Consider the following 19,816-nt stretch of genomic DNA (forward strand, 5'->3'; position numbering starts at 1 on the left):
GTCATGAGGAAGGAGCACCCACGAGTGGGGTCAGTGTTTTATAAGGGCCCCACAGAGTTCCCTCGCTCTTCCACCACGTGAGGACACAGCAAGGAGCGAAGACTCACAACCGTTAGCCTAGGCTGGCGCTCTGACCCTACGCGTCCAGCCTCCACAACTATGAGAGCTAAGTTTCTGTTGCTGGCAGTGACCCACTCTGCTCTTTTGTCGCTGCAGCCCAGACAGACTAGGATACGGCCTCTGCTTTCTTTTTAAAGAGCTTTCCTGAGAATCAACTTACATACCACACAACACAGCCACTTAAAGTGGTTTATGGTCTAGTCACTAAATTGCACAACCACCACCACATCCAATTCTAGGACAGTTTCCACCAGGTGCCCATTAAGAGTCAATCCCCATCGCCCCCATTCTGTACCTAAGACACAAGCGACCACTGATCTGCACTCTGTCTCTATATATTTGCCTGTTCCAGACGTTTTATACCAGTGGGATCCTGCACTGTGCAGATGCTGTCCTTGGGCTCACCCGAGTTAAAGCGTGTCAGTGTCTCTTGCTCGGTGATGTTGCACCATCACGGTGTACCGCCCTTCACTAACGTGTACATCAGCTGATGAACATCTGGGTTGGCTTTAGTTTTTGTTGGCTGTAATGAACAGCACTCCTACAAACACTCACACAGTAACTGTGTTTAACTCTTCGATGAAATGCCCAATTGTCTGCCAGAGTAGCTACACCAGTGTCACATTCCCCTCAACAGCACAAGAGACTGCAAATTTCTCTGCATCCTCGCCAACATTTGCTGTTGTTCCTCTTTTTGATTCCAGCTACCCTGGTGGGTATGAAATGGCGTATCTCACTGTGGTGTGATTTCCATTCCCTAAAGATTAATGACATCAACCATTCCTTCATGCACTTATTAGCCATTCATACATCTTCTCTGGAGAAATATCCATCCTAATTCTTTGCTCACGTTTTAATTAGATTGTCTTCTTACTAAGTTATAAGAGTTCCTTATGTTATTACGGGTTTAAGCCTCTTATCAGATATACAATTTGCTAATATTTTCTCCCATTCTGAAGATGTCTTTCCACTTCCTTTGAGACTATCATTTACAGCACAAAAGTTTTAATTTTGATATTGTCCAAATTACCTGCATTCCTCTTTGATCACCTTCACTTCTGGGGTCATACCTAAGAAGCCATGGCATGGCCCAAGGTCATGAAGATCTACTCCTATGTCTTCTCATAGCATTAGCTCTTCCATTTAGGTCTATGATTCACTTTATTTTTGTGTATGGCGAGAGGCAGGGATGGAATTTCATTTTTTCTTGCAAATCAAGACCTAGTTGTCCCAGCCCTATTTATTGAAAAACACCATTTCTCCAATTTAATTGTCTTGATATCCTTGTCAAAAATCAACTGACCATAAACCTGAAGATTTATTTCTAGACTCTCAATTCTTTTCCATTAATCTACATGTCTATCCATATGCCAGGATGACACTTACGTGATTATTGAGTTTTGTAGTAAGTTCTGATATTAGTAAGTTTGAGTCCTACAAATTGGTTCTTTTATAAGATTGTTTTGGTTAATTTGGGTCTCTTACATTTCCATATGACGTTAAAGATAAACTTGTCATTTTATGCTAAAAAGTCAATGGCTTTGACAGGGTTGCACTGAATCTTTACATCAATTTGGGAAGGACTGCCATCTTAACACTACAAAGTGTTCCAATCCATGAACATGAGATGTTTGCCCATTTACTTAAATCTTTAATATCTTTAATGTTTTACAATTTTCAAAGTATAAATCTTATACTTTTCTTTACAAGTTCATATCTATTTTATTCAATTTGAATGTTAATATAAATGAAATTATTTTCATATTTTCCATTTTGGATTTTATATCACAAGTGTATACACATATAACTGATTTTTTTTTTTTAAGATTTCATTTATTTGAGAGAGAGAAAAAGGAGAGATCATGACCTAGCCGAAATCAAGAGTCACTTAACTGACTTAGCCACCCAGGAGCCTTATAACTGATTTTTATATCTTGATCTTAGTACTACAACCTTGCTGAATTCATTTATTAGCTTTCATAGTTTTTTAGTGGGTTCCTGTGGACTTTCTATATACAAGATCTCTCATCTGCAAAGAGAGGTAGTTTTTACTTCATTTCCATTCTGGTTGCCTTTGGCTTCATCTTCTTGCTTACTTGCCCTGGCTAGAAGCAGTGCTGAAGAGAAGTAGAAAGTGCAGATCCTCATCCTGCCCCTGGTTGTAGGGAGACAGCTCTGTCTTTCCCAGCAACTATGGTGTGAACTGTGCATTTTTCATGGATGCTCTTTATCAGGAAGTTCTTCTGTTCTTAATGTGTTGAGTGTTTTCATCATGAAAAGGTGCAAAATTTTGTCAAATGCTTTTTCTGTCTCAAGTGAGATGATTATGTGGGTTTTGTCCCTTACTCGGTTAATAGGTGTATTACACTGATTGGTTTTTATACGTTAGACCAACCTTGCATTCCTGGGATAAATCCCATCTGTCATGATGCATAATCCTTTTACTATGTTGGTACATTCCATTTGTCAGTGTTTTACTGAGGACTGTTACATCCATATTTATAAGGCATACTGGTCTGTCATTTTCTTCCCGTGTGTTGTCTTTGTCTCATTGTGATAGCAGGATAATATGAGCCTCAGGGAATGAACTGAAAAGTGTTCCTTCTCTTCTATTGGAGAGTCTGTGAAAGGGTGGTATTAATTCTTTGTTAAATATTTGGTGGAATTCACCACTGAAGTCATCTGGTCTTTTGTGGTATGAATTAGCAATTCAGCCTCATATAAATTGCTCTTATACACGGATACTAACACTGATAAACATGGTCTCTCTCTCTCTCTCTCTCACACACACACACACACACAGAGAGAGAGAGAGAGAGAGATTTATTTGAGGGAATAGGTCTCACATAATTACAGAGACTGGCATGTCTGACATTTGCAGGACAGACCAGCGGGCTGGAAACTCAGGCACATTGTGTCTTAAGGAGAATTTCTTCTTCTTCAGGAAATCTCAGCCTTTGCTCTTAGCCCTTCAACTGACTGGTTAAGGCCTATCCACACCAAGCAAGATAATTTGCTTTATTCAAAGACTACTAACTTAAATGTTAATCACATCTAAAATATACCTTCACAGTAGTGTCTACATCAGTATTTAACCAAATGAGTAGGCACCACAGCCTAGTCAGGTTGGTACAAAGTTAACCACCATAGTCAGTTTACAGATGGAATATCTCAATTATCTGTATTACATCATTTAGAGAGCTGCTCATAGTATCACCTAATGCTGTTTACTTCTGAACCCCCTCATGATTTCAGTGATGCCAGCATTCTCTTCTTCAAGGTCAGGCTAGACTACAGCTTGCCTACATTGTTGATGTTTCTGAACCACCAGCTTTGGTTGTGTTCGTTCTCCCTATTGTTTTTATATACTGTGTTTCACTGGTTTCTGTTCTAATCTTTATTTCCTTCCTTGTTTGTTTTGACTTCAGTTTGCTCTTCTTTTTGTGGCTTCTAAAATTGAAGAAGTCAATGTTTTGAGATGTTCCTTCCAATACAGTCATTTACGACTACAGATTCTCTTGGAGTACTGCTGTAGCTGTATCCCATAAGTTTTGGTATGTTTTCATTTTCATTCATCTCAAAGTAACATCTAATTTTCCTTATGATTTCTTCTCTGACATATTGCTCTTCTCTATATATTTGTCAATTTCTTCACATTTCCTGCTATTACTGATACCTAACGAAATGTCCTTGAGGTCAGAGAGCACTCTGTATGACCCCCATCCTTCCCAATGTACTGAGGCTCACTTTCTGGCCAGGCATATGGTCTACCCTGGACACTGTCCCGCATGTGCGTGAGAAGGATATGTGTCCTATTGCTGTTGGGTGCAGCACTCCGTTAGCTCTGTTAGCTCTAACTAGTATTCAGATCTCTAGTCTTCTTTCTAGTTGCTTGCTGATCTTCTGTCCAGTTTCCCACCCACTACCAAAAGTTGTGTGTCACTATCCATTAAAAAGACATTTCAGGGGATCCCTGGGTGGCGCAGCGGTTTGGCGCCTGCCTTTGGCCCAGGGTGCGATCCTGGAGACCCAGGATCGAATCCCACATCAGGCTCCCGGTGCATGGAGCCTGCTTCTCCCTCTGCCTGTGTCTCTGCCTCTCTCTCTCTCTCTCTCTGTGACTATCATAAATAAATAAAAATTTAAAAAAAAAAAAAAAAAGACATTTCAGGGGGCAGCCCTGGTGGCCCAGTGGTTTAGCGCCACCTACAGCCCAGGGTGTGATCCTGGGGACCCAGGATCAAGTCCCACGTCAGGCTCCCTGCATGGAACCTGCTTCTCCCTCTGCCTGTGTCTCTGCCTCTCTCTCTCTCTCTTTCTCTGTGTGTGTGTTACTCATGAATAAATAAAATCTTTTAAAAATACAAAAATAAAAATAAATTTAAAAAAAGACATTTCAGGGCAGCCCCGGTGGTGCAGCGGTTTATCGCCGCCTGCAGCCCGGGGCATGATCCTGCAGACCCGGGATGAGTCCCACATCGGGCTCCCTGCATGGAGCCTGCTTCTCCTCTGCCTGTGTCTCTGCCTCTCTCTCTCTCTCTGCATCTCTATGAATAAATAAATAAAATATTTTTTAAAAAAAATAAAATAAATAAATAAATAAAAATAAAAAGACATTTCAAAAAATGTTTAATGATTTGGAAAATGCTTAGATACTAAGCAAAAAGCAATGGTAAAATGTGCATGCATAATATAACTGCTACCAGGTAAAGAAAGTACATTGACACAAAGGCCAGAAGGAAATTAACAAAGCATCTCAGTGACAGTTTCTGGGATATGGACCCACGCTGTTACTGGGTTTTCTAACTTATAACAAGAAGTCCATTACTTTGATTATCAGCATGTTTTTAAATAGAAAATATGACTCCATATGAGTCACAAGCTCTGCAAGGACGTGGCACCTTACAGTCACTGCAGGGGCCACACATTCAACGGCCCTCCCCTCTCTGGCTCTGACACCGATTCCCAGGGACCCCTGCCCTCTGCGTTCCCCCCATGGAACCAGAGCTTCCACAGGAAACTCCCTGTTCTCAGACATCTCTGGAGATAAGGGAGGACCACACTACCTGGGCCATGTTGAACACATAAGGAAGCCATGCAGAGGATGCACCTAGCAGTATCGCTGCTCAGGAGACACATGTTAAAAAGAAAGCACGATGAGACAAGACTCAAATGCAACTAAGGAAAGTTAAAGCAACAATTTCTGAAACTGGTTCATCAGCAGCAACAGTTTTTCTTTCTCTCATCGTTACAGAAGCCCGATTTATACTCCAAGGGCAGAAACAGGCAAAAGAATGACCACACGGCTCACGTGCGGTGAATCACAAATCCCCCACATGATTTCCCCCACGAGTCCTGACTGGTTGTGGAAATGCACTTCCTTTGCCAATGGTGCACTAAGTACAGCTCCATGCCCCTGGGTCTGCATGAAGCGTATGCTGCACATCTTCTCTGGGCAAAACCAATGGGCTAAAAATCAATCCATACTTCTGAGACTCTGACTTCCATACAAGAACATAAAAATATGCGTTCTTAATTTTCTTAAGTAAACACACTATTTCAGTTCCTTTCCATATTTGCAGTCAAGAGTAATTTAAGAGAAAATGACACACAAAATGAAGTTGTTGCTTTTTTTTATTTTTTTAAGATTTTGTTTATTTATTCATGAAAAACAGAGAGAGGCAGGCAGAGGGAGAAGCAGGCTCCATGCAGGGAGCCCGATGTGGGACTCAATCCCGGGACTCCAGGATCATGCCCTGGGCCAAAGGCAGGTTCTAAACTGCTGAGCCATCCAGGGATTCCTCACAAAATGAAGTTGATCAGAGTTTACACATTCTGATAATGAGAACAAACAGACAAACGCCCCTCGCCACCCCGGCCACCCTTCCCACAGGCCCAGTCCACGTGTAATCAGCCCGAGGTGTCTATCCGAAGTGCTCCACCGGAACGGTTTCTAAATTTAATAGCACAGCTGATGGGGGGTAAAGGATGCTGCTTTGTTGTTCACTCTGCTGAAGATATTTAAAGTATAATCCTCTGATTAAACTGTGCAATGCAAGGTGAGGGAATGATTCTTAATTTTAAATCAAATGTAACATTGTTAAAAGGAATATGATAGTTGCTGCTTGAAAAATACAGTCTTTACTTTAAAATTACACCATGCCTGGAGGGAAAAAGCCTTTAAAAAAATCCAACAGTAGAAGGGTTTCATGTATTATGCTGCATTATCTCAACAGAATATTATGTGCAGGAGGTAAAAACGATCTTTACAAAGATTTCTTAATGATACAGGGGAAAGCCTGATATAAGGTTAAATGGGGGGAAAAGCACAAAACAGAATCTTATACATAATATAACCTCGACTTAGTAATCACAATGCACAGAGAAAAGACAGAGGAAGTATACCCAGACAGGTGGTCCCCTGGAGGGCCAACACGGGGCTGGCCCCACCTTGCGCCGGCCTGCTGGGGACACACACAAGCACAGCAACCACAGCGATTAGCAACAGGCAACCGTCAGGGCCCTTGACCCAGAAGACAGGTGGAAAAACGCAGCTCAGGCTCCAGGCTAGATGAGACAGTGCAGACCCTAGATGCTGGGACCCACGTGCTGACCTTAGCCTGGAAAGGAAGAACGTGGGGCTGAGTCTGCTTCCTAGCCAGCAGCCCAGAGAAGAAGCTGGCTGTGGGTAGTGGGAGGCAGGGAGGAGGAAGGCCCTGGAACAGGTGACACCGCGACTCCGCCCGGAGGTATGGGGCGGGCAGATGCAAGACTCCCCTGGAGCTGGGCAATGACCCGTCGTCGGGCAGATGCAAGACTCCCCTGGAGCTGGGCAACGACCCCTCAGGCGGGAAGGGTGAGTGCAGGGATGGAGATGCGGGAGCCCCTTGCCCAGCCCTCCCCGAGTGACTGCAAAGAGACATAAACACAGGTTCCCCTCGTCAATGGTGGGGCTGTCAAGGTCAAGGACTGACTCTCTGCCATGTGGCCTCCGCTTCCAGCTTCCCCATGGTGAGCAGGTACTTCTACTCACGCACTGAAAAGCATGTTTTCTAACAGCACAACCCACACAAAAACTCTGCAGGGATCTGGTTCAATTCAGGGCGTGCTGAGCTTCCACTGTGTGCCAAGCACATGATGCGCACATCAGACCCCAGCCCCGCCTCAAGGAGCTGCGATCGATGACGGGGCTGCGGAGAGAGGAGGGAACACCACACGGCAGCGCCAAGGGGACGAGGCAAAGCCAACGCACGGGATTCAGGGGCCGAAGGGACAGCTATAACTTCTACCTCACTTGAAAAACACAAAATTGTAGCAAGTGTTGGCAAGGATGTGGGCACACAGGAGCCCCCACATCGCTGGCGGGAATGTCAAACAGTACAGCCACTGCCGCACAAACACTGGGCACACAGACACTAGGAGAGAGGAACGCATGTGTGCACCAAACCTTGCACACACGGCCCACCGCAGCATTATTCATCATAACCAGAAAGTAGAAAGAACTCAAATGTCCATCAGTGAGTACGTGGATGAATAAAACGTGCTGTATCCACATAAGGGGAGGTTAGTGGACCATAAGTACCGACACCTGCTACCTGTATGTGCCTTGAACATGTGAAGTGAGAGAAGCCAGCCTCAAGAGACCCCCATCATGGACTGCATTTACATGAAACATCCCAAAGAGACGACGTGTGGAGACAGAAAGCAGCTGGGTTCTGGCGCAGGGCTGGCGGAGGAGGAGATGCACAGGGGCCACTGTAGGCACAGGATCGCTTTTTAGGATGGTGAAAGTATCCTGAACTCGCTGACGACCCTCGACGCGGTGGGATGGCCCAGGGAGCTTCATCAAGCCACCATTCTGCTGGCCTCATACATGAAAACCTTCCACGATGAAAGGTTCTCTAAAATAACGTTGAGGTGGGGTGGGGGCTCAATGGGTGAAGGGGGTCAAGGACACAAACTTCCGTTAGGGAAGTAACCAAGTCACAGGGACGGGAAGTGCAGCATGGTGACTACAGTTAATGACACGATGTCCGTATCTGAAAGTTGCCATGAGAATAGATCCTGAAAGCTCTCATCCAAAGAAAAAAAATTCTGTGACTGTCTGTGGTGATAGGTATTAAGTAGACCACAGTGGTGACCGCTCTGCAGGGGATACAAATGCCAAATCATCGTGCTGTACCCAGAAACTGCCAGCCTTAGCCTAGACCCGCCTTCCTCAGGGGCCTGAATTAAGTGCAAAGTAGTAGCTACCTTGCTGCTTTCTCCAACTTCCAAAAGGTAAAGTTCACGAACATAGCACATGCCTGTTTCAGGAGGAGGGGACGTCTCTGCCACGTGTGCGGGCTGAGAGTCCTGCACACTCTGCCTCGCCCCTGGGTCAAGGATGTGATCTGCATGAGCCAGCACCCAGGCGAGGCTCGGATCTAACCAGGCATGTTGACACTTCAGCAAACCTGGTGTTTAGCACTGAAAGCTTCTTATCCCTAAGGCTTCGGCCTCTTAAGTTCCTAAACCTTCCCGGCACAGGGCACTCTTCCATGGTGGAATCTTCTGAGCATACTACACACCACCGTTGCAACACTCCACTCACAGGAATTCCCCAGGCTCAGCTCCCCCTAAATGACTGTATTTAGCAGCCTCCACATCTGGACGGGCTCTGCACGCTGCTACTCTACCTCTGAGATCCTAAGAAGTCTCCTGACCTCCTTCCCAACCACCCTTCCTGAGGACGACGGCACCTCCAGGACCACGGGCCCATTCAAAGGGTAGCCAAGAGTTTGTGCCCCATTTCCTTGGAGAGTTTGTGGCTGGCACCTGTTGTGTGTACAGGTGCCTACATGTCTCATGAGTGCCTGTGACAGCATGCGTTATACTCATGTGCTAATAAACCTGCAGCTGGGGATGCTGTGACCTGTGACAGTGGGACCAAGCTGCTTTTCCTCAGCGGTGTGAGGTACTCGGCGAGGAGACCTGAGCAGGTGGCATTCATCTCTGACCCATCCCAGTGCTGCACTGGCAGCCCTGAGAGACCGTCAGGGTTACTGGACCAGCTGCACGGCGCTCCCTTGCCAGGCTACTCCTGCTCTCTCCTTGCTTCTGGCTTCCCAGCATTCTCTAAGCATTTCTTTCCACCCTGCAAGTCGCTTCTACCAATCATGCTCCCGGCCAGCCTCTCTACAAAAATGAACCAACTCTGCAAAGAACACCCCCTTTCCAGGAAGTAATCTACTTGATGAGCCAAAGTCCTCTAAATCAGAGCCCGTTTGTCACCCCAGATATGTCAGCCATCGTTCCCTTCCCATATCCTTTTTTCTCAAGTCAAACAACATGGCATGAAGGGGCTGCTATGTGCACCCCTGCTGCTCAGAAGTCACAGTCCCTGGAGCCAATGCCAGGTTCCCCACCTCCCTCGTGAACCAGCAGGGACACAGTGAGCCTGGAGCTGGGGCCCCACAGCACACAACCCACGGGAAGAGCCCGGCTCTCAATCAGGCCTGGCAGCTCTGCCCACCACAGCCTGCGGGCCCCTAGAGGGATCTCACACCCGAGAGCTTCTTATCCTCTTCATTAATGGGGACTGGTTCCCAGAGTTCAGCTGAGAAGAAAGGAAAACCAACACAGCACAGGCTTGCCCTGAGAACGGAGTCACATGCAGCTTTCGGCAGGGAGTGCCCATGCAAGCTAATCCCCGCGCTCCTGGCCTTTCGAGAGCCTGAGGGGTCACGTGAGCACAGAATGCTGACCCCAAAGTCCTCCCAGGGTGCTCAGCTATCCAAACCACAGAATCCTATTACCAAGTTTTACCCTCTGAAGGAAATAAAGGTATTTTTAAGATCTTCAATAAGCAAAGCATCTAAGGTTTCTGCTGAAAAAAGCCAGCAAACTGAAACACCCTCAGCCCCGTGGCTGCCAGCACGTGTGCCCCTGCCTGTGAGCTTCTCCAGAGCACCTCCCATCTCTGCAGCCAAGGCAGATGTCACCAGACAAAAACTGAGCAGGCCATGCTTCAGCTGCACATCCCCAGGCTTTCCTGCACCCAGGAGACTTGGCCCAAAGTTCCCACAGGGACTCAGTCTGGCCTGCCCGCGTTCCCCCAGTGCCGCCGCCACACAGAGCCGCACAACTCCACCCACCATCTGCAGCCCCCATGATGTCAGGACTGGACCATGGACTCCTCCTCTCATCCCCAGAAGAACCAGATCTCCCCTGTCCTCCCTCATCACTGTCCCCAGCATCACAGCACTTCTTCCAGCCTCTCAACTGCACTCCTGCCGCTCTCTCCACAGGGTGCACCTGCTCGTCCCACAAGGCACAGCTGGAGCGTCACAGAATCCAGGTTCCTCCGACCCCGTAGCCTGGGTGTGCTTTCCTGCACCCCATACACCTCTACATAACACGAATGTCCGTTTTCATTAAACTTCCTCATTACTTGTTTAAAACCTGTCTTTTTTTTTTTTAATTTATTTTTTATTGGTGTTCAATTTACTAACATACAGAATAACCCCCAGTGCCTGTCACCCATTCACTCCCACCCCCCGCCCTCCTCCCCTTCTACCACCCCTAGTTCGTTTCCCAGAGTTAGCAGTCTTTACGTTCTGTCTCCCTTTCTGATATTTCCCACACATTTCTTCCCCCTTTCCTTATATTCCCTTTCACTATTATTTATATTCCCCAAATGAATGAGACCATATAATGTTTGTCCTTCTCCGACTGGCTTACTTCACTCAGCATAATACCCTCCAGTTCCATCCACGTTGAAGCAAATGGTGGGTATTTGTCATTTCTAATAGCTGAGTAATATTCCATTGTATACATAAACCACATCTTCTTTATCCATTCATCTTTCGTTGGACACCGAGGCTCCTTCCACAGTTTGGCTATCGTGGCCATTGCTGCTATAAACATCGGGGTGCAGGTGTCCCGGCGTTTCATTGCATTTGTATCTTTGGGGTAAATCCCCAACAGTGCAATTGCTGGGTCGTAGGGCAGGTCTATTTTTAACTCTTTGAGGAACCTCCACACAGTTTTCCAGAGTGGCTGCACCAGTTCACATTCCCACCAACAGTGTATGAGGGTTCCCTTTTCTCCGCATCCTCTCCAACATTTGTTGTTTCCTGCCTTGTTAATTTTCCCCATTCTCACTGGTGTGAGGTGGTATCTCATTGTGGTTTTGATTTGTATTTCCCTGATGGCAAGTGATGCAGAGCATTTTCTCATGTGCATGTTGGCCATGTCTATGTCTTCCTCTGTGAGATTTCTGTTCATGTCTTTTGCCCATTTCATGATTGGATTGTTTCTTTGGTGTTGAGTTTGATATAGATCAGTGGAACAGAATAGAGAATCCAGAAGTGGACCCTGAACTTTATGGGCAACTAATATTCGATAAAGGAGGAAAGACTATCCATTGGAAGAAAGACAGTCTCTTCAATAAATGGTGCTGGGAAAATTGGACATCCACATGCAGAAGAATGAAACTAGACCACTCTCTTTCACCATACACAAAGATAAACTCAAAATGGATGAAAGATCTAAATGTGAGACAAGATTCCATCCAAATCCTAGAGAAGAACACAGGCAACACCCTTTTTGAACTCGGCCATAGTAACTTCTTGCAAGATACATCCACGAAGGCAAAAGAAACAAAAGCAAAAATGAACTATTGGGACTTCATCAAGATAAGAAGCTTTTGCACAGCAAAGGATACAGTCAACAAAACTCAAAGACAACCTACAGAATGGGAGAAGATATTTGCAAATGACGTATCAGATAAAACCTGTCTTCTTGCTGTAATGTAACCACAAGCTCCAAGGGGCAGGAACCATACTTGCCTTGCTCACCTGCATCTCTACAAGCCCTGTAGAGGGCTGGGAGATGCACGCTCAACATGGGGTGACTTGAACTGATATGGTCTCCACACCCGGTCCTCTACCCAAGACCAGCACCCCAGCACACACACGAAGGTCTGCGTGAAGGTCCACTCTTCCACCTAGGAGGCTAGAGGGTAGGGCTCCAGGCCACTTAAACAGACATGAGGCTTTCTAAAGTAAGGAGAGGTAGACTTGGACCAACACAGTGAATACTCTCAAGCCCAGGGGGCAGGAGCTAAAAGATCTCACGTCCACCAACTGTATCTGAAAACCAGGGCAGAAAAGTAAAATATGTCCACTTAATGACACAGCCAACCACCAGAAACAAATGATACATTTCATATGAACATCCCCAAAGCACCCTGTCCACCTTCTCGATGCATGTGTGCATCCTTGTGCGTGTGCACATGGCGGGGGGGCATCACAACAAGGCAGGGACAGTCTCTCTGAGCTCTATGGAAGACACTACTTGTAGAACACAAATTCTACTTCCTGCAGTTCTCCTCTCTTGTGGACAACGACCACCATGGTCCTGCTCCTTCACCCCATCTCGCTGATGATTCAGGCAAACTCGGTAAGGATCACTTGGGTCTTACAACATGAGTTGGTGGTAAAGTAGTTAAGACAAGCTTACTCACCACATTAATTAAATGGTCTATTTAACATGGAATATCAATTCTCTAATCACATCTCAGCTGAACTTCTTTCAATTAACAACCCCGAAGTCTACTGACAGGTCCTACTGTTCTAGGATCATTAAGAACATTTTCATTATCTGTCAAGCGCAGGAGTAAGAAACAGACAGGCAAGCGGCTCTCAGGCACCGGCCTCTCCCCTACTTAAGAGCCGATTAGGGAGGGAGCAGTGGTGGTCCTCATTAGTTGCTTAGCAATGAAAGACCTCCTATGAAATCAGCAACACAAACAAAGTGTGAGAGGTGGCAATGAAATGCACTGAATGGGCATGTTCTCATCCTCAGAGGATAATCTGACCAGCCAAACCTCCTCCCTCAGATTACAACAATGATGAGAATCTGAAGTGGGCTGGAAACTGAAGTGGTGAGAAACATAATCTCATAAAAACAAAGAAATATCAAGTCGGGAAGGTTCCCACAAAGACAAATTAAAATCGGTTTTTAATAAAAATGCTACAACCAAACAGCAAATCCCTCCTTTGGTTATTCATTTTTTTAGTCACAGATAAATTAAAAAGAGATCCCATACTTATATTTTCAGAATTTTTTTAAAAAATTAACATATGTTTATAACAGGTAAAGTCATATTACAGTTGACTGCTATAACATAAATGGGAAAAAATACACAGTCCTCAAAGAGACCGCAGAGCCCAACCTAAATCTCTGTTAAACCAATTATTTTACGTGTAATTAACATCCCCATAAAATGAACCACTACTAGTATATCAAAAGTAGAAAGGAGACAACTTGCTGCAGAATGTAATTAAAGAGGGTTCAGGTTTTAGCTTGTAAGCAGAACATTCGACAAACGTTCTATCACCTTGACCCAATCCATTCAAATCCCCACGATGAAAGCCAGCGCTCTGACACCATCAGAACAAAACCGCTCCTCGTGTATTATTAAAAAGAAGACAGTAAGAATAAAAACTGCATCTTAAAGTCTTCAGTAGTTAAACACGTGGATTTACAGGCATTTTTTAAAGCTGGCACCAATGAGAAAACTATTATTCTCTACTTTTAGTTGTCAGTACATTAAACCTAAAGGCGCCTCTCAACAGTGGTGCAACAAAGGCCACCGAAGTTCACATTTAATGTCTGCGAGAACAAACATCATGATATGGTCTTACCTATGTGTTCGCACATGAAGACTACAAAGAAAGGAGTGACAAGGTCATTAATCCCCTGAACATATCCACTGGCAGGGTGACGTATCGCCCATATAAACAATATCCTTTCAAAAATCTGCAAGAGAATTGAACAGGTGGTGAAGCAAAAGTAAACACATCAAAAACTTTAAAACATATGCATTCTTTCACTCAAAATACATATATTGATTGATACTTCTGTCTCTAATACTAAAAGTAAAATTATAAATAAGTATTAATTGCTACTTAATTTTTTCATAAAATTCCCATTGTCCTACTTCCTGACTGATTCACAAGCCATTGCAGCATCTCACCGACCCCCGGGCTCAGCTTGACCACTCAAGCTGCCTCCCACGGAAGACACTCTCTGCTCCCCCAAGTCCCCCGCGGGCACAGACTGCTCATGGCTGCCCAGGACTCAGTCAGGAAGTGCAGCAGCACCTGGCCTATGGGTGAGTACTTCCTCCGCATGGAGGGATGGGAGAGCAGAGGAGTGGGCAGGTGTACACCTGGATGGAGGGGTGAACGGAGAGAGGGAAGGAACATGACAGGAGGCTACGGTCAGGGAAGGGGGTGCATAGAAAGACACTCTGAATTTCCCTCATATGGTAAACATGTTGTTTTCAATGATACAGTATTGACATATGACATTATATTAGTTTCAGGTACACAAGATTTGAACAGTGACTCAATGCTGGCATATATTACAAAATGATGTTTTTTAATATATATAAATCTCACACCTGTTACAAAGTTCTTTTCTTGTGATGAGGACTTTTAAGATCTCTTAGCAACTCTGAGATATGCAATACAGTATTATTAACTACAGTTACCACACCGTACATTACACCCCGACTTCTTTTATTTTGACCCTCTCTACCCATTTCACCCACAACCACCCCCACCTCTCTCAGCCACAAATGTGTTCTATGTGTTGGTTTGGTTTTTTTCAATAGATTTTTTTCTTTAACTACTGCACAGTTATCACCATCCAAGAGGACCTACCCCAGCACTTCCCATCACATACGTTCACACCCAGGCCGAGGACCCAGGAATAGCTTAGCCTCCAATCTCTCCTTAAGAGACTCTCGCTGCTGATCTGGGCCTCATGCTAAGAAGGCACATGGGGCCAGCTCGATGAGCAAATGCCCAAACAGAACATGAATTATATCATCAAACAAGTCAAGCCTGCAGAGCTAGCTGTGCTTGTACCTGAGGCCATCAAGCCCTTCCTGCACTGCCCGCGCTCCCACAAACCACCGAGCTTGTGGTCTGCAACCCCAAATCAGCACCAACCTCGCTCCACAGCAGGGGCCCTGGGGACAAGGTGGAGAAGTCTCTCAACACAGAGCCCATGGTCAAGGAGCGGCACAACCAGCCCTAGAATCCAGACCCCCGTCTGGTACCCACCCTAGTTCACCATCCACTATGCTTGCTCCAAACAAACAACACAGTAACCACCACTTAAGCAGGGCACCTCGGCACAGAGCCCATCCCAGCAGGGCAGCTGACAAGTACCTGCTGGATGAGTAATGCGTTCACTCGTAGACACTCAGACGTTTCTCAGTCTACAGCAACAGCTTTCTGGCGAGAACTAGTGAGAATATTCAAACAAGAGCAAAAGACCAAAACCACTCAACACATGCCACCATCTGACATTTCTCTTGGGCAAATGCTACATGGTTGACACTGTGCTGCCACGTTGGGCACCATCGCCCTGGTGACACTGTAAGCAGTGCTCGACTCGTCAGTGCAATGGCACAGAGGTCAGCTGGGGAAGTGGGGTCCGTGCGGGAAAGGACCCCTCTCACAGACCCTGGCACCCCTCAGCCCCCGGGCAGCAACACCACAGTCAGGGCCCCACCCAGCCAATGGGCACAAGGAGGTTGAGACAGCATCCCAACTGTGCATGGACAGGGTGGGGACAGCTAGGGCACAGGCAGCACAGACATGGCACCGGCAGGAGAACCGCTGGGTGGGAACCTCCCTAGGGGCCTGGAGCTGGCAGGGCAGGCAGAGAGACAGCAGGACAAGGCTGCATGAGGATGAACAGGAACAGTGCCAGGCAGGACAAACTTGTGACAATTTACCACTGAGAGCGGTACAGAGCCGTGAAAGTCAACTAAGCAACTCCTCACTAACAAGCCCCCAAACTCTGCGTACCACTCACTGGCAGATTTCTATCCCACACTGGAAAGTTCTAGCAAAGATAACCAGCAAGGTGGGGAATTCACTTGCACGCACGCTCAGTCATAACATGGCCAGGAGCAGCAAAGCCTGACACTGGAGGCACATTCCCACCGTCAGCTGACCGGGCAGGGCCCCAACCTGAGAACACAGGGAAGGCAATAGGGCCAAGAGAGGTGAATGTCCTTGCTCTGGCCCATGCCTCCCTGGTGGAGTCTGGCTCCTTCAATTCCTGGCATGGCCCTCAACACCCCCTGCACAGAGTGAGGCTCAGAGGGCCCCAAGGGCACGCCCGGTTGGGGCTCAGGCCACTCCCTCCACCATTCCTCACATGGCCCTTGTCACCTGCACAGAGCATCCTCAAGACACGGCAGCAGGGCACCCAGAGATTGGGTCAGCTTGCTCTGCAAGAAGCTCCCAGGCTGGCTAGGGGGTAAGGCACCACAACAGCCACCCACACTGTGCAAGGGGCACTGTCCTCAGCGCCCCCCGGGTCAGAGACGTAGAGCAGGGAGCAAAGACATCTGGGGTTGCCACATAACAGCCAGGCCTGAGGAGAGCTGGGGACAGAGAAGCAGCAGTCCCACAAACACGTGGACATGGCACCACCGTGGAACAGTCTGCAGAGACAGAGCAGAAATACCACATTCCAGAGGCCACTGAGGTCAGAGGAGAGATGGAGGGTGGCTCGAGGGCAGGGAGGAGTCACTGGGGACAGCCCAGAATGCCACCGTGCAGGACGTGGGCTCCATGCCACCACTAATGACCACGCCGATGAGACCATGCAACAGTTGCTGACATTTATTAAATAATACTGTCCTTACCACCTTCAGTAAGCTCATCCTCCCCTAAACTTTGAGGCAGGTATGACTGCTACCCCAGGATGGCCCTGTGCCCCACCTCCTGGTGTACACGCCCTGGTGTGGGCCCTTCCCTTGGATGTGGGCAGGCCCTGCAATCTGATTTGCACAGGGGATGGGATATGTACAATCATGTCACATGAGATTCCCAACCCATCCTGCCAGGAGATCTTCTCCCTGATGGCATCAAGGACACAGGCTACCACACTATGAGCTGCATATGGAAAGGGCCATGTGTCAAGGACCTGAAAGCAGACAAGAAGCAGCAAGAAACCCAGGCCCCAACTCTACAGCCTACAAGCCACCAAATCCTACCAGCAACCACGTGAGTCTGGAAGTAAGTTCTTCCCCAGGCAAGCCTCAGATAAGTCTGCAGCCCAGACCACCCCTGACTGCCACCTGGGGAGATCCTGAGGGAAGACATGCCCAGACTCCTGACCCACAGAAACTGTGAGACAACAAATATGAATAAATGGTTTTCATTTTAAATGCTAGGTTTGTGGTGATGTTATTATGCAGAAACAGGTAACTCAGGCACACAAAGGGTAAGCAATTTACCCAGAGCGGCAGAGCCAGGTGTGCGTGCTAGTAGCTGGACTAACAAGGGTCTTATAAGGCTTACAAAATGCCATCACCAGTACGCTTTACTACAAAAGAGGTTTTTTTTTCTTAATTTTATTTATTTGAGAGAGATTGAGAGTGAGCATGAGCAGGGTGGGGAAGGGGAGAGGGAGAGGGAGAAGCAGACTCTCCACCAAGCAGGGAGTCTAATGCAGGGCTTGAACCCAGGACCCCGAGGTCATGATCTGAGCCAAAAGCAGAGGCTAAACTGTTTGAGCCACCCAAGCATCCCAAAAGAATTGTTTTCATATGTAAATCAAAAAGGAGAGAACATCAAAAAATTAAAATTATATAGTAAGAAATAGCAAAGTCAATGAGCTCCTGGTGAGCAAACTGCATCTAACTGGCTTCCATCTGTCCAAGGCCCAGCAAGGACCTGGTCATCCAAGGGGTCTGGTGTGCACACATGTGTGTGCACATATATGTGGTATGTGTATGGGGAGGTATGCGGTGCATGGGTGCACAGGTGGGTAGAGCACATGCATGCATGCATGTGTGCAGATGTGTGATGCACATGTGTGCATGTGTGCACTGGAGGAAAAGCCAGAGCTCAGGGCACAGAAATCTCCTTTCCTACTTTGCATCTCACTACCCTAGGGGGTGGTAATGTCAGCAATGGAGCCCTCCCACCCTTTAACTAAGCCCCATACTTCCAGAGAGCTTGGCTGTGTGTATATATGTGTGTGTGTGCATCTCTCCCTCTCTCTCCCTCTCTCTCTCTCTCTCTCTCTCTCTCTCTCACACACACACACACACTAACTCCATTCACAAGCATGAATGCATGTTTTCCCTTGGCAACCCAGGCACTGAGCCAGCTCTGCCCAGCAGGGAATGTGGAGGGGACAGGAGTCTTCTCCCTGCAACTTGCACCCCTGCAGGCAACTGGGGCAGCCTGCCTGTGATTCCACAGAAGGCCTGAGAAAGCTGCAGGAGGACACCTGCCAGCCTGGGCTTCCCCGACGCAGCCCCAAAGCTTCCCTTGTGGAGAGTCCAGAACAAGTTGTCCTGAGACAGCCTAGGCTCCACTGGCCATTACCTAGGGAAACTGAGGCAGTACTCAGGGGCAAAGGTGACTGGTGAGCAAAGCTGAGCAAGGCGGCAAGAGAAGGCAGCTGAGCTGAGCCTTCTCAGTCACGAACAGACAGCTCACGTGCTTGCAAAGCGCCCTCTGCACAGAAGCCAACGACCCAGCAATTACCTACTGACCCCTTCATCAGGGCCACCATGCGGGGCTTCCAGAAGCATGAGCCACCCACATGCTCACACATGTGAGGAGTGAACTGTATCTGTATTACTTTGGGAACATTTTTAGAATTAAGATTTCCCATTAATTAAGGAAAGCTATCAGTCAGTTAGTTCAAATTATTTAGATTTAACTCTACTTGATCTCTCTTGATAACCTGAAAATTATACTTTTAAGGCTTTAATCCCAGTAACATGTAAATAAAGGGACAAGTGGTTCAAACATAAACAAAAATGGCTTTTAACAAGACAGGCAGGCTAAAGTGCCGAAAGAGCAGAGCCAGCCGTGGAGGTTTGTGACAATGGCTACAAACCCTGGCCCTGCGCTAAAGAGACACATGCCTGCAGGTCATCACCCCCCGGAGGTCCAGCAACAGAGAGCAGGGGCTCCCTCGTGTCTTCACCACCATAGCAGCCTCCAAAACAGCCAACTCCAGCCCTACTCTCGGCTCCACAGCCACAGCTCGTGGCTGTCACCTCGGGGCTGGTCCCCCATGCCGCGGGTGAGCACCTGGACCTCCCCATTCCAGTGACATCCCAAACAACACCCAGGATTCTGACCAGCTCTTCCCATCAGTTTCTCCATCGAGTGGCGTTCCAGACCCAGCTCCTCAGATGTCAAGAAGTCGGGACTTCAGGGGCCCCCACTTGTCAGAGAGGAGGCGAAACACATCGAGGGTCAAGGAGAATCCACTCCACGGAGGGGCAGCAGTGGGGGAGTGGGTGGTATGGGGACTTCAAACAGGGGCGACAGGCAAACAGCATTGTGATGGCTGACGCGGAGGTTTTCAGGAAGCAGGAGGAGCAGACAGCTGAGCGGGACTCGGCTGGGGGGCAGGGGGGACAGCACAGGGCTCGGGAGCCCCAGGGCTGAGTCAGAACCATCACTCTTCACGTGATAACAGACAGTCCATGTTCACCACCGAAAGACTCTCCTACCTCCAGGCCACAAGGTGTGGCTACGGGGAGAATAAGCCAAGTGAGTGCAAGGCAGAGTGCCCACATCCACCCCATCAGCACCAGTCCGTCTTCCACAGAAGTGTCCGAGCATCCTATTTGGGAACGTGCCGCCTGAAG

General features: G+C 47.4%; 1 protein-coding gene across 3 annotated transcripts in view; it reads right to left on the reverse strand.

Annotated features, from left to right (window-relative positions):
- Positions 1-19,816, reverse strand: part of TBC1D22A (TBC1 domain family member 22A) — a 334,941-nt gene that overhangs the window by 195,741 nt on the left and 119,384 nt on the right. For all 3 annotated transcript variants that reach the window (XM_072843502.1, XM_072843501.1, XM_072843500.1), the window contains exon 8: positions 13,812-13,926. In XM_072843502.1, the coding sequence (XP_072699603.1) occupies positions 13,812-13,926 (115 nt within the window). The remainder of the gene's footprint in view (positions 1-13,811; positions 13,927-19,816) is intronic.

This window comes from Canis lupus, chromosome 11 (assembly GCF_048164855.1).
Source record: "Canis lupus baileyi chromosome 11, mCanLup2.hap1, whole genome shotgun sequence".
Classification (NCBI taxonomy): Eukaryota; Metazoa; Chordata; class Mammalia; order Carnivora; family Canidae; genus Canis; species Canis lupus.